Raw genomic sequence first — 27457 nt, 5'->3', positions numbered from 1 at the left:
CTTTTTTGTAAAAGTGCTTTTGAAAAAAAAAACAGTATGATAGTGTTCGGTAAACTTTTATGTAAAACAGCTGTGACTGTGTGAAATGACAAAAAATTGTATAATACTAAATGTGATATTAATTTAGTTTTCTTAACACATAATGGTGAATTACTAAATAGACTTTATTTTTAAAATAAAATTATTTATAAACTTTATCTTAAACATATACTCAAACGTTTAACAAGAAATCATAATCCAACATTCAACATATAATACAACATTTAAAATATCTATTTACTATACAACTATTACTCTTTATCTTTTCTTTTAAGATAAAGTACGAAAAACTACCTCAACTATTAGTGTCACGACACTTTCATAACTCATCTTTTAAAATTGACAATGTCGTACCTCATTTTACGAATTTGTGCCAATGTTATACCTTCTGTTAGCCTGCCGTTAATTTGTCAGTTAAATGCTGACGTGGCTTTATCCACACACCATTTTCTATTAAAAAATTTTAAAAATATTAAAAAAACTAAAAAAAAAAATCATTTAATATTTTTCAATATTAAAATAATAAAGAAAAGTTAAAAAACAAAAATCAAAACCTTTCGTCCCTTCCACCCCCTCCCCCCTTCTTTCTCTCCCCATCTTCATCTTCTTCCCTGCTTAATCTTCAACCAAAAAATAAAAAATAAAAAATTGAAAACCTATCAACCCCCAACCCCCCAACAAAGAAGAAGAAGCAGAAGAAGAAGAAGAAGAAGAAAAACCCAACCCAGTTCGTTCGTCCCCCCCCTCGCCCCCCAAAAACAAATCCAACCCCCTGCAACCTAGAAAGAAAAAGAAGGAGGAGGAGGAGGAAGAAGAAGAAGAAGAAGAAGAAAAATCTCGTTTGCCAGGCTGATTCCGCGAGGGATGGGTGCGAGGTTGGGGTGCAAGGGTGGGTGCGGAGGGTGGATTCGAGGGGAAGACGAATTGGGATTTTTTTTTTTTTTTTTGGGTTGCAGGTAGGGGCTCAGGTGGGGGAGAAGAGGGGGTGGGGAGGGGAAATGAGGGAGAAGAGAGAATGACGCGGGGGGGGGGGGGATGAAGTTTTGTTTGTTTGTTTTTTTTCTTTTCTTCTTATTCTTTTGTTTTCTGGGTTGCAGCAAGTAGATGGGGGGGGGAGGGGGAGGGGGAGGGGGAAAGGGACAAAAGGTTTTGTTTTGTTTTTTTTGTTTTATACTTTTCTTTATTATTTTAATATTTAAAAAATATTAAATGATTTTTTTTAGTTTTTAATAATATTTTATTAATTTTTTAATAGAAAGTGAGCCTTGAATCAAGCCACGTCAACATTTAACTGAGAAATTCACGCCAAGCTAACGGAAGGTATAACATTAGCACAAATTCATAAGATGAGGTATGACATTGTCAATTTTGAAAAATGAGGTATGAAAGTGTCGTGACACCAATAGTTGAGGTAGTTTTTTGTACTTTACCCTTTCTTTAATTATGGAATAAGAATTTTTTATTCCCTTTGCCCTTGTCATCTTTCAAATCCCCTTCCCCTTGCGATCCCATTAGACTTTTCATCGTCTTCTTCTTCTTCTTCGTAATCTTCTTCCTTGTCTTCGTCTTCGAGGTCAGCATTGGCTTCAAACTTACAGGTTTTCCCTTCTCAAGTGGAGGAGTTGTTGAAATTTTCTGGGGTTTGAATTTTAGTTTCGACAGCCAACGGATTGTTATGGGGAACTTCAAGCTCTGGGTTTTGTTGGGGCAGTCGAGCTGGTCACTGTAGCTAAGATTGGGTTTGCGCTTCCATGGCCATGGTGGAGTCGTGGTCTTCCATGTAATTGAAGAAGTCCATCGTCGCTGGCCGCATCACTCCGAAACCTAGATTACCCAGAATTGCATATCACCCATATTACCCAGAAATCCAAATCTTCCAATTCTACCTTCCAATTATTCAATTCAATATTCAAATTACCATAAATAAAGGTTGAAAAAAAGGAAATTTACCTTTTTATTAATGAAGAGTGCTCGAACCAGAAAGTGAGGGTAGGTTTGGGAATTTGGAAGTTTCATTAATAAAATCATTGTAGCTCCATGTTTTCCCGAAAAGGTGATTTCTAAAGCTGCCTTTTGCATCTTCCCATTTTTAACTTTTTTTCATCTGAAACTTTGAAATAAAGCTGTTTTAGGGGTGTTCACCAAACACTAAAAATTCTCCCAGCTTTTTTTTATACCAGCTTTTTTTTAAAATTATCTGAACCCCAAACCATACCTAAGTCTAACCAGTGCAAAACTCCGTTTAGTTAGCACCCATGGCTTGGATCCGCACAACTCGAGTGAAGATGTTTATAGCTAACAGTAACCCACGAACCTTTTCTTAGTGAAAAGATCGCAAAGGCTACACACAAGTCCTTAACAATGCCTAATACAACCTTGTAATCGTCAGTTGCGGAATCATAACCGAATCCATAGAGCATCCGATAGTAGCAAAATGGTCGGAATATCATCGAATGGAGGCGAATCAATTTGTGGCAAGGTGTTGACAACTCTAGTGCTAGCTAGGGTTCCATAAGACAACGTCTCTCTGGTCTTTTGTGGCCAAATAAGTTAGACATAACAAGCCATTGCAAGAACCCACAATTTTACTTGAGAACCGCCATGTAGGAAAATCAATATTATACTTTCTCATTGCAACATGACCACCTTCGCCGCCGTCGTTATCCTTCTTCAACAATAATAATGCTTCGCAGTCTACGGATTGGAAACGAGTTCCGGTCGAGTAAAGAAACCTTGTGCTTTTGACGTTGAGGCCTTGCTTCTTAAGGAAATCAGAATTGGAGACTAAAGCACCCCATGGCTTGCATACACACCGATATCGTTGTAAAGATTTGGCTGGAAGCCGTGACAGTATCTCAGCCAAGATATCCTCGTTGACATAGTGGTTAGAAGGAGGTTGATTAAGCAGGCCGCCGCTGCCGTTCGCCACGTTAAGTTTTGTTCGTTTTTTTGAAGAGAGAATTCTCCATGATAAGACTAGTGTGGATACTGCACGCAGAACATGACAGAAACCCTAATTTGCGCAAGTGATGAGAAAAGCTACCGTCTTTTGGTGTAGGGTTGGATTTGGATTTGCAAGCAAGGCCTGTAATAGCCCAAGGCTGATGGACCGGTCGGAGTTTGGCACTATTATTACGTCCTTTTTCAAATGGGTAGGGTCTAAGCCTAGCCCGGTGTAATAAAACTTCAATTTGTTCACTTTATGGAATTTGCTTGATCCATTATTGTGGCCGAATCCTTAAAATATGATTAAGAAAATGTTATTTAATACCATGATCTAGTTTTGTGGTGATAATAATAAAAATGTTAATAGATAAGTCATCTTTACTACAACCCTATAGGACCGTACATGAGATTTTCACCTGATACGTCTCCTCCTTCTATTATTTTAAAGTCATTGGATCATTTTCCTCGTTCAAGAATCTCTTTCCTTCTTGCATTCCGTTTTGAAGAGTAACGATGACCAATTCAATCACGTTTTCATTCATTTGGAGTCTTGGTGGAATTCCTCAAGTTTTAAGTTTGAATTTCATGAATAGTATGGTATCAATTTATTCCTTCGTTAATTAAATGTAATATATCATGGTCATTTTTTTTATAAAGATAATCAAGAAAACAATCGGTTCTTATTAAGAATATGTAAACTTTTTATTTATTTGAAAACAAGCGATATGTACACTAAGGTACCGTTTGGTACGTGGGACGGGACGGAACAGAGTGGGACAAGGCGTTCCGTTCCACGTTTGGTGCGCCTAAAACGGGTGGAACGAGCTGTTCCACGGGACGAGTTTTGGGTGAATTTTCGTTCCACCTCACCCCCCTGGAACGACTCGTTCCACATCCGTGGAACACAAAATTATAACCTCTCCGTCTCCTTCTTCTTCCTCCTTGTTTCCATCCGAGGGCATCTTTGCTCCCGCTCCGTTCCGTTCTGTCCTGTCCCGTCCTGTCCCGTCCCATTCCGTTCCATCCCGTCCCGTCTGCATACCAAACGATACTTAAAGGTGAGAAAAAAAATTATAAACTCAAACAAAATGTGGTAAAAAAAAAAAAATGCCTAAGACCATTGGCTGTCTATGAGAGACATGCATGAAAAAATTAAATTAAAAACATTTGACTACATTTTTGTTTACTTTAAAGAAAAAAAAAAGATAGCTAAAAAATAATGAGTTAAGTAACTCAGCTGCAACGTCTTATATGAAATCTCCATTGTAAAACATCTCGATGTCTTTTAGTCATTACTAGCATGTTTGACATTTTCTTTGAAAGTGATCTAACGTCCCGAGAATTCCACCCTTAAACAAAAAGCACAAGGTAAAATGAAAAGAAGATATAAAAGTTACTCGTCGTATTTTACGAGCCAGCCACTACCCAATAGGAGACGTTTAAGTTTCCGTCCGAATAAAAGACTCTTTAACCAAAAACTCGGATCACTCACTGCTCAGACCCAGCTAGCAACAAAGAAACCCAGCACCATCATCATCCATTACAATCTTAAAGGTGCCAATCAAAATTCCCACTTTGTACTTTAACACCATCAAATTCATCAACTTTTTGTTCTAATTTCTTCTGGGTATTCTGTTTTCAATCCTTTTGTTTGAAATCAGATAGTGGGTTTCTTCTTCTTCTCCTCTTTGTTTCCTTTCTGTGGACAGCATTCGGTATCTTTGTTTACAACTTTTGTATCTGAAATCTGTGTGTTTTGATGGGTATTCTGAATTTTTTTTATTTTAATTGAGAATTGGGTTTTTTCCCTTATGTTTTCTCATTGTATTTTGCTTATTTGGCAGGAAATCAGTAATTTTTGGTTGTTGGAAAGCTTGTTGGACCCAGTGAGTATGGTAAGTTGAATGACCATTGTTTTGTTCCTTTTAGTTTGTGCTTTCTAAAATTGGATTTGAGAATAAAGTTGATGACTTGATTGTGCTGGCAGTTTAGTTTCTATTTTTGTTTATTTTAGCAACCTTGAATAGTGATAGTGATTGATGTTTGTAGGATGAAGGAGGTTTTAGATTTGACCAGAAAAATTAGGATTTAGTTTGAAATATTTGCGGGTCTCAGTTGCCAACTTAGATTTGCTGTGCCAGGCTTGCAAATTTTGATTGTTGCTTCTGTTTCACATTTTTTCCATAATCTAAATGTTTGGAACTTCTTTGACTGATTATTTTTATGTAACAGGCTTATGAAGACTATCGCGCTTCAGCCTTTGAGCAGAGTTATCGTTGTTACCCTGTCTCGTTTATTGAGAAGGTTTGAATTCTGGACCTAGAAAGTTAAATTCCACTAATGAAGTGCCCTCCATAAAGAGGGTGACACTCTGAAATCTGTCATTAGGACCTCTCTTGGTCAGAGTGATGTATTTAGTCAGAAGTGTATTTATTCGTTCGGCTTCCTAACTGTTTATACTGATTCCTCTATAATCTTGATCTTTGCAGCCACATCTGGAGAAGGGTGATAAAAGTATGTTTATTTTCTTGATTAGTTTGTTTATATGATACATGCCATTATGTATATATTTTTTCGTAGAACTTGATATTACTGAATACTTGTCTAATCATGTTTTTGTTATATTTGTCCTTCCAGTTATAATGCCTCCCTCAGCTCTTGATCGCCTCGGTAATTGATCATTCTGTCTCTTATTTGTCCTGCCTTTGCAAATTGGATTTCAAGTTATGTGACCTGATCTTGATATATGCTGATACCAACTAAATTTGAACTTTTCTTCTCCAGCATCTTTACAGATCGACTACCCTATGTTGTTTGAACTTAACAATCCTACTGTTGGACGAGTTACTCATTGTGGGGTTTTGGAATTTGTTGCTGATGAGGGCCTAATATATTTACCATACTGGGTGGGTACACATCTTTCCTTGGAATTTGTTGCAGCAGCATTCCAGATATGGTGTTACTTCTTAGTCATTTCTGTGCTTTCTTTTTGTAGATGATGCAAAACATGCTTCTTCAAGAGGGGGACATATGTCAAGTGAAAAACAAAAGTCTCGTAAAGGGAACATGGGTGAAGTTGCAGCCCCACACCAAGGACTTTCTTGATATTTCAAACCCCAAAGCCATGTTAGTTAATCACTTTGATATCTTCATTTGAGTAGCCGGATTGCACTTTGGTACAACAGTAGAATTATTTTTAATCCTAAATTCTCTTGCTTTCGCAGTTTGGAAACTACATTGAGGAGCTATTCATGTTTAACTACTGGTGATACTATTATGGTTCCTTATAACAATAAGCAGTATTACATTAACATAGTTGAAACAAAACCCTCCGCTGCAATCAGTATCATTGAGACAGACTGTGAGGTTGATTTCGCCCCTCCTCTTGATTATGTGGAACCCAAAAAACCAGTACCACCTACTTTGTCAAAGAAGAGACCACAAGAAGGTGCTTATGATTTTTTTGGTTTATAATTTTGAAAATTGGTTTGAAGTTCGAAGCATTGGGCGTATATTTAGTTTCATCTTTTGTTTACAAGACTGTAGAATTCCTTCCTAACAGCTAACTTTGGTTTTCTGATTTTAATTTGTATCTTTCAGCTGAAGAAGAACAACCTGAAAAGATACCAAAATTCAATCCATTTACTGGTTCTGCAAGACGATTGGATGGAAAACCCATGACAGAATCAGTTGCACCAGTGTCCGCTCCCATTCTGAAGCAGCACCAACATGACAGTGAAAATGGAACCAAGGATTCTAAGTCATCAACTTTTGCTACACGTAAATCTGGAAAGCTTGTGTTTGGTTCAAATGGCAACCAACCCACAAAAGAAACCCCAAAAGTATGCCCCTCATTGTTTGTAACTTAAACGAAATAAGTATGACACCATGCTTATCGTTTGCATCTGTACTTGTAATCCCAGGTTGCCCCGAAGAATGGCAAGCCAGAGCCGTCTCAGAAGGCAGAAGATGCACCTCAGAAGGCAGAAGAGCCGAAGTTCCAAGCATTCACGGGGAAGAAGTATTCATTGAAAGGGTGAGCTTAAGGGCGTATCTTCATTGAAAACAAGGAAAAGAGAGAAGGCATTTCTTCCATCAATTAGTTTTTGAGAGATGAAACAGTCAAGTTATTTTGGCAATGGAAGGTCCAACCCCAGAATGTGCCCTGCACTTGAATGATGCTTTATGAACTGAACCGAAGGTTGGTATGAATTGGAAACTTCCTTGTCGTATGTAAATAGGCACATGAACCGAAGGTTGGTATGAATTGGCAACTTCCTTGTCGTACAGACCATATGGAACTATGTTCATATATTTATAACTCGACATATTTCTTGAACTTTGTTGATTGTTTTTAGACCTCAGTGCCTTGCTGATCTTCATTCTTAGGCAGCTAGGGTTACTTCAATTCAACTTTATGTGCTAAACATAGAATGTCTGAGTTCAATTTAAATAGAGTAAACAGAAATGATTTCCGCACATCATTTTCGCTTTATGGACAACCATATTTTGTTTCAGTCCTTAATTCTGCTTCTGATTTATTTAATCCAAAGGCCAAAAATGAGAAGTGTGTGCATGAAAAAGGGTGCGTGGAAATCACTTTCTATGCAACCTTACCTTGGTCCTTAGGGTTCGGAAAATTATAGTGTTTGATAACAACTGAAGTGCTTCTTCAGGAAGGCATCCAAGTGAAAAGCGCTTCCCATAGAAGGCAGTGGAGGAACTATATGGTGAGCCAGTGCCAACAATGTCTTGTCCTGTATTAACACAAGCATTCAACTCTGGGCCCATGATTTTAATACATTATTCTCCACCTTTTTATCTACTATAGTTCATGAAATTTGAACTTATTATCACTTTCAATTGCCGCCGTTGCCCCTTTCTCATTGTGTGATGTTTATTATTATTATTTTTTGTCAAAGGTACGATTTTTATTATTAACAAACAACTAAATACAAGAGGTCCAAATACAAGCGAAACACAGCAAAAAGAAATGGACCCAAAGTTACACAACACAGGCCCCAAAACACCAGTTGGAGCCCAAAAACTAAAACACGACAAACAAAAACCTAGCCTTCTACAAACGCCGCCAAGCATCCCCCAAAAAATGAAAAGAGGAAGATGCAATGAACACCGTACTGAACACAACCAAAAATCGAAAGAAGTCGGTGGAGAACACACCAACTACAGTGCCAATAAAGGCAAACAAGTGGAAGGTGGTGGTGTGTACACCTGAGTTGAAGCTCTACACACCTCCCAAAAGAATTTTAGCCAAGTGTTGTGAAGAAGGGTGATTGCATATCGGAAAAGAGGTAGAAACGAGGAAGGATGGAGCCAACCCGCAATAGGGAGTGGAAAAAATGGGAGAATCGGAGGAAAGAAAAAAGAACAAGGAAATAAAGAGGAGGACTGCCACCGATCTTGGCCACAGCTAGGGCTGTGTGGCTGTGGAGAATTTGCAAGAATGGAAATCACTCACACATAGGTGAGAAAAGCTCTTAAATAGAGGAAAAAAAACACCCCCTATTGGTGGGTAGTTTTGTCCTCCTTTGTATGACGATTGGTCCTTCATTTTTGTTGATATCATCGTGATTGACGTACCAATTTAGGGTTCACAGCCCGTGCCAGCCCTAGATTCTTGGGCCATGACTTACCTCACACAAAGGGTCCTGAAGCTACCCACATTAACTCTACCAAGCGCCATAGGAACTTGAAGTTTCATAAAACAACACACTCATGAAACTTGAAGTTTTCAATGCTTAATCAATCCAAATATTTATATTCAACTTGGATGTTCTAACTTGTTGCTTATGGACGTTTTTTTTTTCTTTCCAAAAGCACAAACCACGGCCTTGCTCCCTCCAATTAGCGAATTGTCGAACCGTAACAACTTCGATTCCACTCCTTGGGAAGTTTCTGGCAGAAACTACTTTAAGTACAAGACATGAAGCTCTGCAAAGAGCTTAAGAGCTAACATTTCGGCTGAGCGAAGCGAAGTAAGCAACCGCCATAATCTTCACTGTGGTCACTACATAAATTATAAAACACATGAAATGAATATTGAATTGTATCGACACTGTGGTCAATATAATTTTATTATAATAAACTGGTCTTTCCAGCATGATTCAGACAAATAAGTGCCTAAATCAAGCTTCCCATCCAATATCGTTCTACAATTTCAAATTAAAAATTACATGATAATCATAGACAACACATTTGGCAGGTCCTACGCTCTGCTGCAAGCTATTTTCCTTTCTGTGGTTGAGTAAAGATGTAGGCTAAGCTTCCACCAGTTGCTCAATTGCAATCTCTCGTGTAGTTTGGACATTTTCAGACTGCTCAGTGGTGATTTCCCAGAGTTCTGGCAGTGCTTCCTTCATATTATGGATGCTCTCAAGTGCATAATCCGCGCCTTTGGTGCGGTGGGAGGTGCCAACCTGCAAACAAACCATTTCGTAAATAATATCGGTGGGGATGATATTCCTAGATCAACTTTTCAGTAACTGCAGAAGTTCAACTGTATAAATTAAGATTTACTAACCAATACTGTATGGAGGCCACACTGCTTTGCAGTTTGTATATTGCGAATGCTATCATCGAAGAATAACTGGAGAAGAAAACGGAATCACAAAATCAACAGGAGCGTGGCGTGGGAGACAAGTAAGGGTGTCCATTTTGCAAACTTCGAGTTGAAGTTAATGTACCATATATGGTGATACGAAACAGAACTACACCATATTATGCCAGATAGTAAGCTGCCGGTTTATTAAACTTATCGTTAACTCAATTTCGCTAGTCAAGAGAAGAGATCTTACTGTTCTTTGAGGTTCGATGTTTGCAAATTTAAAGGCTTCTTCGTATGCAAGCTCGAATGGTTTGCAGACAACCGGGGTCTTTGGAACCACCGCACCAGTATTTGGTTGTTCAGTGTGTTCAGTTTCTTCTGCACCAACAGAATCATCGGCATTGTTGGTGGGATTCACTGTCTCAAAGCATATAACTGACTCAAAGCAGTCCTCTATTCCAAGCCTTTTGAGCACAGTATCCGCATGTTTCTTATCCGAATTCGTGAAAATCTACACAGGAAGACCAAGTTAGCAACATAACACAAGAGAAACCATTAATCTAAGACAATTCCCCCCTTCCCCATTTTTAAGGACAACATTTGTATACATACTACTTTGCGGATAGGCAGACTAAGTAAAAGACCCCTCAGGACAGGATCAGGAGTAAGCAACTCGTAGGGCAACCTCCCATGAACAAAACTGCAGAAAGCAATTTTTGTGAAAAAAATTAGATCACACGATTGTCGTAAATGACAGAAGCACAAACTAAGGTCGGACATTTGGTACCTATGAAAGTCATCGTAATCGAAGTTATAGCCCTGAGCCTGGAAATCAGGAAAAACACAAAAACCATGTTCAATTACAATTCTGCTCTGCATACTTTCAGAAGCTATAAACAAAGGTTAAAGGGATCACAACCACCATACCTTAAGACCGGCCATTGTTGTCCCATAATCCTTGTACAAAGAAATGCACAATTCGGGAACTTCACTTTCGTCCATGCCAAGCTTTTGAATCATATATTCTACAGAAAACATTCATAAAAATTTCATTCAAACAATGAACATTTCACACCAAAGTTTTAAAATCCAGAATCATAAAACCAGATCGACCTTTAATATTCTTAGTGATTTGTACTGAAATTCCAGAACTCAGAGGGTAAAGGGTGTCGTCTAGATCTGCAAATCGAAACAACACTCGTTGTTATTTTCCGTTCGAGAACCATAGATTCAAATAAAAACACCTTTTGTGTGAAAAGACTCACCAAATAGAAGGCACTCATATTGGTGATATTGAACCTGATTTTCCATCTGTTTTCTAGAAGGCTTCAAACAAGACGAATCGAAACGTTCATAAGCATATAAACAATTACATAACAACAAGAGCTGAAAAGCAAAAGGCAGCTTCCATTTACCAAAAAAAGACATGAAATCCAATATTTACAGTTTAAAATTTCTCTTTGGTGAAAGCAATCACAATGTACTCAAACCAAACGTCAACAATTCCTCACAAGACCTTCAGTCTTTTCTTTCCAACCATAAAAATCCAATCTTTTAATTTCCAAATTCCAACACAAAAATGCCTCAAATAACCAACATTCACCAAGAAAACCCAATCAAAGTAGGCAGATGACTCGAATCCCAGAAAGTCTAGACATTTAAGCAACATTTCAACGGACAAAACAAAACCCAAAATTCGATTTCTCCAACATTAACCATTCTAAATTTCCAAGTGAGAAAACAATGCTTCATCACAACCAAAATAGTAAACCCAATATTTGATTCCTCCTACATTAACCATTGTAATAATTGCAACTACAAAAAACATCCAACGTAAGAAACTCCTAACAAAGTAAGAACAGACTAGAGAAATGAGGGTTACCAGATCCGAATGACCGACGTTGCAGAGAGAGAGAGAGATAGAGAGAAAGGATATTTTAGTAGGGTAAGGTGAAAGAAAAGAAGGAGTCGGAAGCCTGCAAGATGTGTGTTTAAATAGGCACACAACTGTTTTTTAATTATTTAATTCATTTGTTCAAAAAAGTTCAAATGTCAGTTAAACGAGAAAAAGATCTAAGCTCGTTACGTGGCCCTATCGTGTTTTGACACGTATCAATTTACGCGCGTTTAACTGGAAAAGTGTCGCTATCATCATTGTTTAAGCTTTTTTCTTCTTTCGTCTTTGCATGTTAGCTGATAACCCCTCAGATTTCCCGTGGGACGAAAATACAGGTCGGTACATAATTTGTATAGTATAAGTGGGTTGATATTTTGAAAATCAATTACTTATATTATGATATTTATAGGAGAATTATGTTCCTAACACACTAAAAATTTAGAGTAAATTACGGTTTGATCTTCTGAACTATTACCTCAATTGAAATTGATCCATGATTTTGGTAAATTAATCCCCTGAACCATTTGAAATTAGCCAATTTACCCCTTCCCATTAAATTTCGTCCACTAAGCCGTCAAATTCAAAGGCAAATTAGTTTTTCATTGTCATTTCTTACTTTTAGGGTTTTTTGGGAGGACCTAGCTTCTCTGCCCCCCTCCCACTTCTCGTATACTCTCATCCCATCCTATTTGAACTTTCACGGTTAAGTCACGTCAATATTTTATATTACTATTACTTTTTGTCTTATTATCTCTATAAAAAAATCAATATAATATGTTGACGTGACTTAATTGTGATCGCACAAAATAGGAAGATATGAGAATGTATGAGAAGTGGGAAGGCAGAGAAGCCGGTCCTATTTTGGGTAGCAAGGAAACAGCACATCAAATCTTGTCGACTAAGAAACATTTGGCACTTTTTTTTATTTTTTTATGTGAGAATCGGGACTTAAATAATCATTTCTTGTTTGGGTATTACAACACCTTATAAAACTCAAAAATCCTCCAAAAATAGAAGGCTTTATTCAGTAGAGATTACAACACACCACCTTGTGAATTTTAAAAACAAAAAATCTCCAGAAATAGAAAGATTTTCTTCCAAGGATTCTTACCTCGTTAGGACTTTACCTTTCCAAGAGTATTCCATCAACATTTTTTTTTTATATAAATAAAAGTAGTAACATGACGATGTTAGTGCATCTGTTGTTCATCTATGCTTATACGGAATTATATTTTCTTATTCGTTATAAGTATAAACCAATTTGATTTTTAGTGGTATCATAGTCAGTCTTTCACGTAGTGGTGTTTTGCTTTATGGCAAATTCTACATATTAATTGATTCGATAGATGACTTTTAGTGCGAAGAAATATGAACAAATAAAAAATTATCACATTACTTAGTAATATAATTTTTTTGATATTGCAATATACCAAAAGTTTAAGACATAAACAATAGACACCAATTGATAGATGATATATTGTGACGTATAAATATATATTTGACAAACAATAGAATAATCTACACTAAATTCATCTAAACTATGGTAAGTGAGAAGAGTTTGAATTCATAACGCAACGAGTTGAGGGAAAAAAAAAATCCTAAGCAATCCACCACCTATTAATTGTTAGAAACAAAGGGGATGAAAGGATCGATTGTTTTGGAAAAAAGAAGAAGAAAGAATCGATTATAATAGCATCTCTAACAATATAAGCTAAATAACTCAAATGTTAATTTAGCTAGCCACTACTTCCAACAATACTAGCTATTTTAGCTTAAGTTAAAATATTTTAATATTATTTTTTTTCCTAACCTGATGCATTTAACCTTTGTTTAGGTTTATGCATTAGTTTTGATAAATATGAAAAACGTTTTTTCATTACATATGATACTACAATATACCAAAAGTTTAAGAATAAAACTATAGACACCAAGATGACACATTGTGACGTGCAGATATATATTTGACAACGATAGAATAATGTACATTAAATTCATCTAAATTATGAAAAGTGGGAAGAGTTTGAATTCAGAAATGTAGTGAGTTCAAGAAAAAATATCCTAAGCAATCCGCCACTTATTAATTGTTAGAAATAAAGGGGAAGAAATGATTGATTATACCATCTTCAACAATACTAGCCAAATCTGATGCTATTGTAGCAGCCAAATTAAATGACTCAAATGTTAATTTGGCTAGCCAACTTCCATCAATACTAGCTATTTCCTAAACTTAACAACCCAACCTATTTTTCTTCTCTTAAAGCCCTCAAACAATGCAATTTTATAGTTTTTCTCTCTCCTCCTAGCTAAATTCAGCTAGTTACTGTTCACAAAGTTAAGATAACTAGTCATTTAGCCAGTATGTTGGAGCTTCATTTTTTTCTGTATTTTTTAAAGTAGCCAAAGTCTCATTTAGTTAGGTTGTTGGAAATGCTCTAATTCGCATAAATTATTATCCAAAATCTTGATATTTATATTGGTAGGTGCATGTATAGTTATCCAGCGGCTGTTGTATTTATTTTGGGGAGGTTGTATCTTATTATGTGTTGCAAAAATCAGAAAGCCAGACCCCAAAATAATAATTAAAAAATACAGAAAGAAGCTTTCTTGATCATTGGTAATTTGACCATACATTATTAGGATATACATAAGAAAATACATAGCCAATTGCTGGCCTCCATGCTTTTCCATTTGCTCAAAGGAGCTTTGAAATTGAAGCTAAAAAGCTTAAGCACCTAGGCGGTCACTGATGTCTTAATTGCCAGCAGCTTCCCTGAAAAGGTTCTACCCATGGCTGTGTCCTTATTGTTGATTTCCCATAGTTCTGGAAGTGCTTCTCTGATATTGTGGATGCTCTCGATTGCATAATCCACACCCTTGGTTCTGTTGGAAGTGCCAACCTATATAAATATATATATATATAGATACGGTTTAGAAATGTTTTATATTAGCAACTAACATGAACTGAACAATATTTGTTTTCGGTTTACAACTTACCAATACAGTATGGAGACCGATGTTCTTTCCAGCTTGTATGTTCCTGATGCTATCATCAAAGAATAGCTGCAAGAGTACCAAATTTCATTGTTAAAAGTGCTTTACTCAAATCGCTTCTGTTAGAAGCGCTTTGTTTTGAAGCACGAAAAGATTTTTATTACAACTTTAAGTGCTTCCCGAAAATGCACTGAAAGCACTTTGGTTCTTTACTAGAAAGCCCTAAAAATTCATGGAAGGTGCTTCTGATTGTCTAGCGCTTTTGGCACTTCGAATTAAAAGCACAAACCCTACGGTTAATAACACGAAATGGATCATTTTAAATTTCAGGAATGCTTGGTAAGAACTAATTAGACGGCAATGTAAGTAGAATTTCACACCAGATTCATAAACAAGTAGGAGAATAATTGTCTTACAGTTCTTTGAGGGTTAATGTTGGCTTTTTCAAAGGCTTGTTCATATGCATTTGCAAATGGCTTGCAAACAATTGGAGTCACTGGAAGCTCTGATATTTCAGCATCAAATAAGCAAGAATGATAAAAAATACTTGTGCTGCTGCATCCTTCATCATCATTAGTGGGATTCAGAGTCTCAAAGCAAATAACTCCTTCAAAGCAGTCATTCAATCCAAGCTTGCTTAGGGTTTTTGCCACGTGGACCTTATCCCCATTTGAGAAAATCTGTTTCATGCATAAAACAAAAGAAAACATAATTAGAGGAATAAATATTTAAATATTGAAGCTAATTAGTAATTAATTACAATCAATTTCCTATTTAAGTGTGACTTGTTGCTTACAAGTTTCCTGTATGGCAGGCTTAGCAATAGAGTCCTTAAGACATGGTCAGGTCTTAGATTCTCATAGGGCAATCTTCCATGAACAAAACTGTAATATTTGGGAATTTGTGAGATTATTGCATCGTATAATGACGGAAAATAAATAAATTAAAAACAGAAAATGGAATAATTTGGTACCTATGATAGTCATCATTGTCAAAATTGTAACCAATAGCCTTGAGACCGGCCATTGATGTTCCATAATTCTTGTACAATACTTGATTCACCTCAGTGACTCTTTTTTCCTCTATGCCTAATTTTTTAACCATGAATTCTGAGAAAAGATGATTAAGAATAATCAGATAATTAATATTCAATTTCACTAAATAACTGATGAAAAGTGTGCGTGGATGGAGGAGGCATTGATGGATTGTGCTATACCTTCAATGTTCTTGGTGCATTGTTTAGATAATCCAGAACTCAAGGGATAAAGGGTGTCATCAAGATCTGCAACGAAACAGTTTCTTTGTTATTTATTTATTTTTTTCAATTCGAGTCGTATTGTAATCTAATTTATACCGTAAGGAGGTGGATTCGAACATGAGTGAATAGGGGGCCCACTGCTAATCTCTTGGTTACATCCAAGTTAACAAGCTTAGGTCTGGAAACTTAAAGGCATGATATATATGAGACTTAAAAAGGATAAAATGGGAAAAGACTTACCAAAGAGAAGGCACTCGTATTCTGGCATCTGATCAGCCTGCTGATACTGGTTTTGGAATTCCATTTTAGCTCTACAAATCAAAGCTTCAAAAGAAAGCCGGAAAGTTACTTAGAGAGAGAGAGAGAGAGAGAGAGAGAGAGAGGTTCAATGTTTAAAGGAGGAAGGGAGTTTTGTTGCAGAGAGAAGAAGGTGCAGATGAGACTTGGGTTCGAGTTGAGAAAATATTGGAGGGCTTAAGTCATATGTATATAAGAAATCCACAGGAAGGTCAAGCATGCCACCTTCTTTGACACTCAAACGTCTAGAAGGTAGAAACGTATATAATATATATATATATATATATGCGCGACTGGCCACAACACACCTCACACGATTCAAAATTGAACACCGAAAGTAAGGGAAAGCATTTCTACGTGTATATCAACAGTGAAAGTATGTGAAACATATCAAATCCTCAACAATCAACATATAGTATAAAAATAGGAAGTGCATGTCACATTGAAAGCTATTTAAGGTGCATTTCAAGACTGATATCACAAACACAAGTATAAATTTTCGAAATGTTATAGTCGACCACATCATGAATATCTAGTGGAACTCTCATAGGATTCCAACCCAGATGAAATTCTGCCATCTGTCATCACTAGGTGCAGTGTTATTAATATTTAGTTTATAGCTTAATATTATATATACATGTTACGGTACAGGTGCAAAAAACGAGTATTTCTGTACTGATAACAGCTCCTGCTAAAGCAACGCAACAACCTCTCATTCTGAACCTTCGTCATAGAGGAAGGAATTGTTGATGATTTTGGCCGGCTCTATAGTTTCGAGGTTGCCTTAGATCTTTCTGCCGTTTTGTGAAACATCTTGGCCCTCATCAATTTAAAACAAACTTTTCAAATATTTAAATACTATTTAAATTTATAACATCATGAAGTAGTGTTACAATCACGTTGAAAAATTTTCTCGTACTCATTTAGAGTAGAACAAATAGCTTTTCCCATTTCAACTTTAGTGAAGTGTTGCACCAAAAAGAACAAAGAGCTTTGATAGGGTGGGAATATTTTAAACTTGGTGGTTCAACACATCCATTTTTATCTTACACCCTCTTTTCAATTTCCTCAATTCAACATCTTACACCTGTCTTTCAATTTACTCCAGGATTTAGTGCTTTAATAATCCTAAAACTTTTTGTATGGAAAACGCGTGGTCGTTGTTAGCAAGCATTTGGAAACTTGTATTCCATGACATCATGGAAGTGCTGTATTTAATAAATAGCAAATAAAGAATACAGATTTCAACCATTCATGAAACGTGTGAAATAGTTAGCGAAGAAGTTCCGAGAAAAAAAAACTACAATGTACAAACTACGAATAACTAAGTAGGCAGAACCTGAGGTTCAAGGGGTGATGAGCCGTCATCCTCGGACCCAACCAGCGGTGTCTCCACTGTTTTCTCGGCATCTTTCTCTTCAAAACCGTCCTTAAATCTGTCGTAGTTGGTCGCTTCAGCCGGTTTATATGGTCTTTCCCCCAACACCTTGATCAGGTCATCTTGGTGAAGAACTTCCTTTTCAAGCAACAGTTCTGCAATTTGAGCTATTTGCTCTTTATGTTCCTCTACGAGTTCAACTGTGCGTGCATACGCCTTACCCACCCATTCGCGCACTTCACCATCAATAAGGGCTCCAGTCTTGCTGCTGTAGGGCTTTGACATCTCAAATGATTCTTCCCTTTGAGGGAAGGAAAGGAGACCTACCTTGTCACTGAAACCATAGACTGCAACTTGGGCGTAGGTCATCTTTGTCACTTTCTCCAGATCGTTTTGGGCTCCCGTCGAGATTTTTCCCAACATAACCTGCACCCCAGAATATGTTAACCAACAATATCATTAGATGAGTAATGAAGTTCCAAGGACCTTGAGAATGACGATAGAAGAAGAAGAAGAATTAAGAAACGTTACGTATCATAAACATCTTCAAAAATAAGACTAATGAAGTTTCATGTTACCTGTTCAGCTGCTCTACCACCGAGGGTCATGCAGGTCATATCAAAAAGCTGCTCCTTGGTCATGAGGAGGTTTTCATTTGGAACATACTGAGCAAACCCAAGTGCTGCAGTACCACGAGGAACAATGGTCACTTTCAACAACGGTTCTGCATGTTCTAAGAACCAGCCGGTAACAGCATGCCCTGATTCATGGTAGGCAACAGTACGGCGCTCAAGCTTGCTTATAACCTGTTTGACAAGCAAAAGGATGTCAAAATTCCAATTATACAGAACAAAGACAAAGAAAAACACTGAAGGTTCAAAGTCAAAGCATTCTCAACTAAGACATAAAATCCCTTATACCTACCTATAAGTTTGATCTGGACCTTTGTTAACACTACTGGAACCTGCATAATGGAGGCTAAAGTGGGACCTACAAGGTCCAGATCAATTGAAACAACCTGTTCTAACTCAACACAAGGGGCCACCTATAGCCGCATAAGATCCAACCCCAATTCTATAGTTTTAGGAAGATGGATAACAAGAGTTTCCAAATATTTTCTTCTTCCAAGGTATGCAATGATTATCTCCAAAGGTTCCAACCAAATCTCTAGCTAAAGTGCACATCACAAATTCCATCATAGCAATGACCGGAGTCCTAAGAAGGGAGGACACAATGCTGTGCCGGCCCATGTTATGCAGCATTGCTCTTTCTTTCATTTTCAGACAATGAGGAGATGAGAGGGAAGGGAATGGTAAATTTACTAAGAAATGAAACAAAGTTATCATATGCCATGAAACTAACGAACAATCCAAAAATGACTTACCCTGTTCTTCTTCTCCAAACCACCAATAATTCTGTCTATAGCTGCCTCAAAATGCTGCATTGTGACCAGTGCACTCTCATTTCTTGCAGCAATTAGAGCACCTTCATTGCAAACATTTGCAATGTCTGCCCCAGCAAACCCTGGAGTCAGGGCTGCAAGCCTTTGAGAATAATATGATGGTTCATGATCAAGTTTGATCTTTTTCAAGTATATCTGAAATATCTGGTCACGACCGTTAATATCGGGCCTATCAATAGAGATTTGGCGATCAAATCGACCAGGCCTTAATAAGGCTTTGTCCAAAATATCAGGCCTATTGGTGCCAGCAAGAACAACTACTCCAGCAGTTGTTCCAAAGCCATCCATCTCTACCAACAACTGATTTAGAGTACTCTCACGCTCATCATTGGAACCTGAGAATCCGCCACGCCCCCTTGCTCGACCAATTGCATCAATCTCATCAATAAATATAATACTCGGAGCACATTGCCTTGCTTCCTGAAACAAGTTTCTAACTCTAGATGGTCCAACACCGACGAACATTTCCATGAAGTCTGATCCAGATATAGACAGAAACGGAACACCAGATTCCCCTGCAGTTGCTTTTGCTAGAAGGGTCTTTCCAGTGCCTGGAGGGCCTACCAATAGAGCTCCCTTGGGAATTTTGGCTCCCAAATCCTCATATTTCTTAGGATTCTTGAGAAAGTGCACAAATTCCATGATTTCCTGCTTTGCTTCATCGCAACCAGCAACATCTTTAAAATAGATCTGTACCAATTAAAAATATCAGGTACTGCTGAAAACGTGCGACAGAGTTTAAGAAAATATATTACAACAGATTAATGACAAGACAACACTAGCGAAACAAAAAGTCTACCTTGTTCTTTGCATTTTTATCCACTTTCGTAACTTGGGCTTTTCCTATATTGAAGATTCCACGGCCACTTTTTCCACCAGGACCACCAATACCTAGTCCACCCTGCATTTTCCGCCCCATAAACAAGAGCGATCCCAAAATCAGTAGTGTTGGTGCAAATCTGATCAATTCTTGGTACCAAACCATCTCCGAGACATATGTAACAGGAACAAAATCATGACTGTCTATTCCCAATGCTTCCTGGGCATCTTCCAACTTCTCCTCAAAAGATTCAACACTTCCAATATTGAAATAGTATTTGTACTGGCCCCCATTTGCACGAGCAGGGGTACCAGGTCCTTGGACAACTTCCTCACTTGTCTGACCGCGTGGTGAGTTCCGCACATACACTTTGGCAACTGATTTATTAGAGACAACTATATGATCCACTAAGCCTGGTTCCAGAAGTTTGTTTTTAAACTCTTGGAAACTTATCTGCAAAGAACAAAATTGCAGAGCATGTGAGTAGAGAACTTCTTTCTTGTATAGAGAAATTACTATAAACATAAAACAGAGTGATACCAGAAAAGAAATTACAAACAAGACTCAAATCTTTGACCAGATTCGTACACAGATACATGTCAATGAATTTACTAATTTCGAAGTGAACCAGTATTTTCTCAGTAATTAGGGTCACAAAACATGTTGACTGAATCTAGCTCAAGACCAACATCAACTCAAATTAGGGTCACAAAACTCGGCTTTGTATCACAACAAAACAAGAAATTATACAATGCGGGCCTGTACATACATAAACACCATTCAGAAAACCTAAAATGGAAAAACAAGTATAGCAAGATAATTGAAAGAAAGAGATCACATATTTGTGTATACACTAACCTGTTGCTGATCAGGAGAACCAAAGGAGAAGGAGGAAAGAAATAGCCCAATGACCAATAGTGGGGTGATTAAACTTTGAAACTGCCTCAAGAAAGTTTCCTGAAAACTCCCCTGATCATTTGTCTTTGATTCGTCTAAATTGAAAGAAACTAAAAGTTAATAGAAATGTAAAAGACTTTAAATGCACAATCAACACAGAATTGTCTTTAAAACATATTCCTATAATTTTGGGGTTGAAAGAGCATGTCATCTTGGATAGGGAGAGAAACAAAAATAGTGAGAAAGAGAACTAGGAAAAGGAGAAAAGACGATGAACCAATCTTCTTACTTAATATGACAAAATGTCCAAAAAAATAATTTTTTAATAAAAGCTTAGATGCAGGCAATCCATAATAACAAAAAATAGAATAATTAAACGTAAAGAAAATGATCTTAAAACAAATAAATAATCCCAAAATTCTAGTTTTAATGATAAAATATAAATTGTTTACTTGCATCTTTCATTATATAAGCCCTCACCTAATATAATAAGCCCTAATGAAGGATTTTATATTCTCTGCCTACCTCCTCCCCCTTTTACCAACCCCACTGAACACTGGACAGCCTTAAATTACGCAAGTATTCAGTATCAAATACTAACATAGAACCTACACTTTTAAATTTGACACTATTTTCTATCAGACTCAGATGAGTCTCATATGACCAAGTTTACATACAGAAAATTGTAGTCATTTATCAGTGTTGGTGACAAACACCTACTAAATAAAACGTCCACTTTACGAAGAGATACATCTTGGTTTTAAGGTATGCTAAGCCTAGGTAGGGAACTGCAAGAGTCGAACTCTAACTGTGAGCGTGGGGTAAGTGCTTTACAACTAGAACCATGTGTCTCCATGAAAGTACTTATTCTAACCAGCAATAAAAACTCACAGCGGTGCCACTTCAAACTCCAATGCTTCAAAAACACATTATTTTTTTTCCTGACAACATGATTCATATATTCAAAACTCCAAAACATCTAAGCACACATGAGATTCTGAAACGTAAAAACACTAATCTAACATAAATTAAAACAACAAAATCCTACATTTTTTCACTTATATGATAAACATTCAACTCAAACAATCATAATAGTGAAAATGTATCAAAAATAAGCCCTGTTGCAGCTGGAAAGACAGAAACTTAACCTTTAGACTCCGATTTCTGCTCATCCCCTTTCGGAATTTCCTTCTTTTCCTTGGGATAGAAGTTCTCATAATCTGCAACACCAAGAGCAACACAAGCACACTCAATCTAACCACTATAATTCTCGACAAATCACAGCAATAATTACATTCATTTAGCTGAAATACAATTAACTAACAAACCCACAACACAAAAATAAAATAAAAACTGAAAATTACATACTCTTTTTCTTTGGGGTTTCACTCGAAAAGTGTCGGCAAAGTTTAGGGTTTGCAAGAATGCCACTGAAATCCGAAACGCAGGCCTTGTGGGCTGCTATTGACGCAGCAAAATACGACCTCAAAAACCCTAATTCCCCATCGACCGGACCCAGATACGAACCAAAACGCGGAACTCCAGAAGTCCCTCCATTCCCAATCAGACCCGCCGATCGCCCACTTCCATTCAACAAATTCTACCACCAAAAAAAAAATACCCAGAAATTTAAACAAAAAAAAAATTAAAAAAAAAAAAAAAAAGATAAAAGAGATTGGAGAGCTTACGCTGGAGCGAGAAGATCGAGAAACGGAGCGACCAATCCGAGTGAAAATCATAACTTTGATGTCTCAGGTGGAGAGGGAGACTGAAATTTTGCTACTGGGAATCGTTGAGAGCCAATGGAAACTTACCTCTCGAGCTGATTCGATGAACCCATGTGGAAAAATCCGATTTTTCTTTGTTTTCTTTTGGTTTTGTTAAATTCTTCAGTGCGTATTTTGGGCGAAGTGCGTGTGTTTGCGAACTGGGGAGGTGAGAGAAATAAAAGGTGTTGGGTTGCGGAGATATTTGGTGTTACGTGGATTATTTTTATCGAAAGGATGGCTTGCTTGGCAAACAAGACAATACATACACGCCCACGGATTTCGACAACCAAAACGTAGTTTGGCTTTTGGCTGTTGAAAATAAATAGTCGGACTCCTTCATAACTTTTGACGAAATCTTTATCGGACTTGAATGGTAAAAACCATAATAAGATATGGTTTGAGTTTCAAACGATTAAGTGACAAAATTTGAGTTTTGAATAATTAAGTTAATTAGATCGAGTGTGAGTTTCATAAGGTATTACTGAAAATACTCCTTCATGAATTTATTGTAAAAGCTAGTCTTTCTACATGCAAACCGGAACATTGGTATCATAGTGAAAATAATGCTAGGTAGATAACTTACTTTAGAGCAAGTTAGATAAAATTTTTTAATCAAATTTGGGATTGTTAAAAGACTAATGCTAGGTAGACCAGATTTCTAAATTCAATTTTGTAAATTATATGATGTGGTTGTTGATATGAAACACCTTAAACAATTTTTTTTATAATTATTTTAGCTATTGGATTTAAAATTGGACTGTTAGATCTTTTTTTACTCCATAAAAAAATGTTTTTGGGGGTAAAACCTAAATTTTCTAGAGAATTATTTATAGGTTAAAACCGGTTGAAAATTTTAGGTTTTAACCTAAGGATAAAAGATGGTCTTAACATTTCTCATCTAAAAAGTTGATTCAAGAAAATCAATGAACGAGTACTTAAAATAAGAGATTAAAAGGTGTAACGAATGAGTTATGATTTTGAAAGTTTACAAGTCTATTTCTAGAGAACTTGGATAATTCGCTATGTGTTCTTCTCATATTCCGTATCCTTGGATTATCCAAACGATTAATTTAATCAAAACACAGAAGATGAGTCTAATTTCCCATGGCTGTCTCTTTGGATACTCTTTTGACCAAATTTGCATTGGCTTGGATTAGCCAAATTGTTACATCCTACAAGGTCGTGCTTTCCTCCCCCACTCAGCCATGGAAGCCAAATCAATGTTCCTTCACCCCAAAACAATCCCTTTATGTTCCACCTTCACAGACACACCCAAATTCTCCCTCGGGCAGTTCAGCAAACTCCTTCCGTGCAACTCAAATAAACCACAGCTCTACCTTCCGCCGTAGCCTTAAACCCCTCAAAACCCCGCAACATTATGTCTTTCCCAAAACCAATTATTCTTATCAACTCCAACAAGAACAAGAACAAGCACGCATTTGTTAGCTCCGCTCAAATTCTCATACTCTAGCACCTCAAGCTACCCAGAATCTCAAACTCCATTGCTGAAGCATTTCAATAACCTCCCCCTGACTCATTGAAAGCTACCCTTTTGAAATTAACCCCATTTCATGTGATTAAATGGTCTGGGATTTTGTCATTTACAATTGCAGCCACAAAGGGGACTCTGAATTTGCTATTGAGACCCTTGGCCTTGGTTTCTGGCTGTATCAGTTGCGGTTTACGGGTTATACTGCTTCGGAATCATTTGCGCGGTGAAGCAAATGTATTTTAGCAGCTTGCCATTGTTACTTCAGTGTTTTCTTGGTTCACACTTGTCCCACCTGCCCATTTCAATGGCTACCTTGAGGGTTGACCTTATGTATTCTTCTTTGCGTACCATTATTTCTATTTCTTCAATGTTAGTGTGAGGAAACGGTTATATGGAGATTACTATGCCCGCCCACATGATCCCAAGTGGGAAGTGAGCCCACCGAAATGGTTGCGCATTTTGTTCTGTGTTGGGGTCATGGCTGGTCAGCATTCCTGGCAGGTGGAGCAATGTTCTTATTTGGATTTTGATATTGGTGACTCTGCTATTGCAGCATAACTCAACATTGTATCTTACAAAGTATTCAGAAAAGGTTGTGGTGCCAACTGCTGTTATGCAGTTTGGGCTTACCGGTGGCTACGTCATCCAATATATGTGTCTGCAACGCTTCTGTTTGCTGCGTATTTCATTGTGGCGATTACGCTTTGAGCACCTTTGAGCTTGCTATTCATTGTAGCGGTTTGTTCGTTGTACTATGATCAGAATGCCAAAACGGAGGAGGCTTTGATGGTTGACACTTTTGGGCAGAGGTATACGGATTATGCGAGCAAAGGTAGGTACAAGTTCGTTCCTTCTGTCTGTTAGTCGTCCATATGAAGGATATATATATATATATATTTTTTTTTTTTTTGGGTGAAGACATATGAAGGATATATTGTGTTGTACTAATATGAGCATTTTCCAAGAGTGTGTTGTACAAAGTTATATTGTAACTTCATTCCAAGATGTGACATATTTCACTCATGAAAAACTTAAATTTACTTCTTATATATTATATATATATATATATATATATATATATATATATATTGTAACTTCATTCCAAGATGTGACATATTTCACTCATGAAAAACTTAAATTTACTTCTTATATATTTTATATATATATATATATATATATATATATATATATATATATATATATATTACTTTGAACACGCGTGTTTTAAGTGTTTTGGTTCATCTCACACTAGCCTTGTGCCGCCCATATTCCAAAATTGGCAAATGATACACTTGCTGCTATTTCTTTGGCTAAGGAACACGTTTCGTTGGTTTGTCAGGCGTCAGAACAAGCCGGTTTGTAATGTCATTTCTAGATACGAGACACACTTCACACATGAAAAGTTTAAATTAAACCCTTACATTATCTTCGGCCAACTCTACGATAAATTTTTCAGTGTGATGAGAATACGAATAGTATACCATGTGTTTTTATGTAAGTGATAAAAATTTTTATTTTTTAATTTATTAATTTTTTAACACATATATCTCATAATTTGTACAGTAACACGTGATGTACCACCTTATGTTCCTATGACATTAAAAAATCTCGCCAACTCTACACTCATACTTTCAATAATTTCTCGGGAGTTTTAACGAAAAGTCCGCGTTACTGTTCACTTGACATTAAAAAGTGAAACCTGGTACTATTTATTTTACACTTTATTTTGTTTCGTTAAAACTTAAAATTTTCAAATTATTTTCATTAATTTTCTTAATTACTAAACTATTTGGGATTGGGCTCCTAGGTTTTCTCGTGCCACCACTTCATGTACAGAACCCATCCCATATTTTTCAAATAGAGCTTGGCGCCCTTTTCACCGACCAAACGTGGCGCTTGTACTAGAAACCCAAAGAACTCCACAATAGACGGTCTTAAGTCGATCCACGTGTGAGCATGAAAAGGATAAAGCATGTCCCGACAGCAACCACAAATCTAATTGGACGGGTACTAACCCTGAACATGTAAGAAGTAGCGTCTTCCAGAACAAGCTTTTCCAAACACAGCAGTACTGTTCTTCCACCGCAAGCCATTCAAAAGTAAAACCCTATATAAACCCTGTCTCTCTTTTCCCTTTCATTTTATATTCTCAGGCTTCAGAGTTTTGATTGACAGTAAATATGGTGGTGAATATAATGATGGAAGTTGAAGCGGAAGTTGATTATGAGAAGGGATGCTGTACCCCGAAACGCAGCGAGTTTCGGATTCCGGAGGCGGTGGCGCCTCCTCCTGCGCCAAAGAAGAAGGCCTATTGGGTTGGAAAGAAGAACAAGAAGCCGCCGCAGCCACCGAAGAACGGGTATTTTAACCCGCCTGATCTCGAACTACTGTTTGCAGTGACTCCAGTACGCCAAGCTTGGGCTTAAACTAGCGTAGTTTCTTAGGGTTGTTTTAGGTTTTTTCTGGAAAATATTGAGGGTGCAGCGTTAACTTGCAGGTATTTTGGCTGGTGAAGAAGATAAATTATCTGTAAATATGAATGTAACGGAGCCTGGTTTTTTGGGTTTGTTCTTTTTCCTGTACAATTGAACTACTGGGACCAAAGGGCGTTTGGTTTTGGAATAGGGTGTATTATCTACACACCATTTTTATTTCTCACATCCTTTATTAATTTATATTTTTTGATCTTCTTTATTTTAACTGATCTAGCAATAACAAATTAAAAAAGTATATAAAAAGTAAAAATAAGTGTTTGTATAGCATCCCTAATATTATGTATTGCAGTGAATATATCGGATACTATATGTGTGGAGTTTGTCGGGAAATTTTGTCAGCACTTTGTTTTATGAAAGTGAATCCATTTGTTTTTTGGGGTTTCACTCCGTAACCGTGGCAAATTATTTTGAACAAACCATGAATCCGATTTCATCAATTTAAATTCGCCGCCATGTTTTCCAAACTGGCCTACAACATGGGTTTATGGGTTTATACATCTAACCTACAATATGAATTTATCTAAATAGCAAACCTACAGGACACTTAACACAATGGTGATTTTTTTTTTTTTTTAACAAATGATGTTATTTACATTAAAAGAGTTGAAGAGTGGAATAAATTTCATAATGAGCTAGCATAGTTTTTAATGAGAAACTAATTTAAAATTTTTCATTTACAAGTAAAAAAAAAATACTATTAGACAATATCATTAAATGGCAGTATTTGCTGATATTTTAAACAACAAAATACCCGAAAACATAGTCTACACGGCATATGTGCAGATGCATTGGACCACAATTATCAATATAATGCATTTGGACCATTCCCGCTAGTACTTTTAACAGATGGACCGGGTTCTATAAGCCCATTGTTTTTTCTTTTAATTAACAACTCGACTGCCTAATTTCCAACAAAGTGCATAGAGTCTAATTAGGAATAGCAGGCTCTCATGTGAATTTTGTGTTTGATTTGTTTTCTTTTGAGGGGGGCAGCGATGTAATGAAAATAGCAATCACTTTGATGTACACTGCCAGGAAGAATTTCTAAATATTAGACACACATTGTGGATTTTATAATTTTTAGAACTTTTTAACATTTAGAATTTTAAGAAGTCGAAAAGGATTCAAGTGAATTAAGGGGACACTTATTT

General features: G+C 36.8%; 4 protein-coding genes and 1 pseudogene across 5 annotated transcripts; 2 read left to right on the top strand and 3 right to left on the bottom strand.

The window, feature by feature from the left end:
• Positions 1–4399: 4399 nt before the first annotated feature.
• On the top strand, positions 4400–7324 carry LOC137742796 (ubiquitin fusion degradation protein 1 B). Of its 2 annotated transcripts, XM_088680613.1 has the most exons (11): positions 4495–4539; positions 4647–4700; positions 4830–4880; positions 5218–5289; positions 5475–5499; positions 5623–5655; positions 5770–5891; positions 5981–6111; positions 6210–6433; positions 6586–6827; positions 6909–7324. In XM_088680613.1, exons 3-11 carry the CDS (start codon positions 4878–4880, stop codon positions 7023–7025), a joined length of 969 nt encoding a protein of 322 aa, XP_088536739.1. In that variant the 5' UTR covers positions 4495–4539; positions 4647–4700; positions 4830–4877; the 3' UTR covers positions 7026–7324. The 2 variants fall into 2 exon arrangements, with proteins under 2 accessions (XP_068338850.2, XP_088536739.1); XM_068482749.2 differs by lacking the exon at positions 4647–4700 and having other exon boundaries at positions 4400–4539.
• A 1715-nt stretch (positions 7325–9039) lies between these two features.
• LOC137742736 (uncharacterized protein C24B11.05) lies at positions 9040–11539 on the bottom strand. Its single transcript, XM_068482679.2, has 9 exons — positions 11433–11539; positions 10816–10876; positions 10664–10729; positions 10478–10575; positions 10338–10375; positions 10163–10250; positions 9801–10061; positions 9527–9592; positions 9040–9422 (listed from the first exon to the last, which is right to left on the bottom strand). Exons 2-9 carry the CDS (start codon positions 10859–10861, stop codon positions 9264–9266), a joined length of 822 nt encoding a protein of 273 aa, XP_068338780.2. The 5' UTR covers positions 10862–10876; positions 11433–11539; the 3' UTR covers positions 9040–9263.
• Positions 11540–14020: 2481 nt separating this feature from the next.
• On the bottom strand, positions 14021–16199 carry LOC137743872 (uncharacterized protein C24B11.05-like). The gene is made up of 7 exons (XM_068483803.2): positions 15937–16199; positions 15655–15720; positions 15412–15547; positions 15235–15322; positions 14855–15118; positions 14442–14507; positions 14021–14344 (listed from the first exon to the last, which is right to left on the bottom strand). Exons 1-7 carry the CDS (start codon positions 15998–16000, stop codon positions 14180–14182), a joined length of 849 nt encoding a protein of 282 aa, XP_068339904.2. The 5' UTR covers positions 16001–16199; the 3' UTR covers positions 14021–14179.
• Positions 16200–17166: 967 nt separating this feature from the next.
• On the bottom strand, positions 17167–22633 carry LOC137742674 (ATP-dependent zinc metalloprotease FTSH 10, mitochondrial). Its single transcript, XM_068482602.2, has 8 exons — positions 22239–22633; positions 21919–22150; positions 21699–21770; positions 20512–20645; positions 19633–20106; positions 18756–19523; positions 17950–18177; positions 17167–17797 (listed from the first exon to the last, which is right to left on the bottom strand). Exons 1-8 carry the CDS (start codon positions 22287–22289, stop codon positions 17318–17320), a joined length of 2439 nt encoding a protein of 812 aa, XP_068338703.2. The 5' UTR covers positions 22290–22633; the 3' UTR covers positions 17167–17317.
• An 891-nt stretch (positions 22634–23524) lies between these two features.
• On the top strand, positions 23525–24675 carry LOC137743128 (uncharacterized; annotated as a pseudogene).
• Positions 24676–27457: the final 2782 nt, after the last annotated feature.

Source organism: Pyrus communis, chromosome 11, assembly GCF_041283825.1.
Source record: "Pyrus communis isolate YQ-2024b chromosome 11, ASM4128382v1, whole genome shotgun sequence".
Lineage (NCBI taxonomy): Eukaryota > Viridiplantae > Streptophyta > Magnoliopsida > Rosales > Rosaceae > Pyrus > Pyrus communis.
This window is presented reverse-complemented; position numbering and strand designations above follow the sequence as displayed.

Excerpts from the sequence above, each read along its gene's own strand:
- LOC137742674 (XM_068482602.2), bottom strand. The coding sequence starts at position 22,289 with ATGATTTTCACTCGGATTGGTCGCTCCGTTTCTCGATCTTCTCGCTCC. Across the intron at positions 21,771-21,918 it reads TGAAACCCCAAAGAAAAAGA|ATTATGAGAACTTCTATCCC; the intron begins GTATGTAATTTT and ends TTGGTGTTGCAG. Across the intron at positions 19,524-19,632 it reads ATAAAAATGCAAAGAACAAG|ATCTATTTTAAAGATGTTGC; the intron begins GTAGACTTTTTG and ends TAATTGGTACAG.
- LOC137742736 (XM_068482679.2), bottom strand. The coding sequence starts at position 10,861 with ATGGAAAATCAGGTTCAATATCACCAATATGAGTGCCTTCTATTTG. Across the intron at positions 9,593-9,800 it reads ACATCGAACCTCAAAGAACA|TTATTCTTCGATGATAGCAT; the intron begins GTAAGATCTCTT and ends TTTCTTCTCCAG. Across the intron at positions 9,423-9,526 it reads GTGGCCTCCATACAGTATTG|GTTGGCACCTCCCACCGCAC; the intron begins GTTAGTAAATCT and ends GTTTGTTTGCAG.
- LOC137742796 (XM_068482749.2), top strand. Across the intron at positions 5,892-5,980 it reads TAATATATTTACCATACTGG|ATGATGCAAAACATGCTTCT; the intron begins GTGGGTACACAT and ends TTCTTTTTGTAG. Across the intron at positions 6,112-6,209 it reads ATTTCAAACCCCAAAGCCAT|TTTGGAAACTACATTGAGGA; the intron begins GTTAGTTAATCA and ends TTGCTTTCGCAG.
- LOC137743872 (XM_068483803.2), bottom strand. The coding sequence starts at position 16,000 with ATGGAATTCCAAAACCAGTATCAGCAGGCTGATCAGATGCCAGAATAC. Across the intron at positions 14,508-14,854 it reads ACATTAACCCTCAAAGAACT|CTATTCTTTGATGATAGCAT; the intron begins GTAAGACAATTA and ends GTACTCTTGCAG. Across the intron at positions 14,345-14,441 it reads TCGGTCTCCATACTGTATTG|GTTGGCACTTCCAACAGAAC; the intron begins GTAAGTTGTAAA and ends ATATTTATATAG.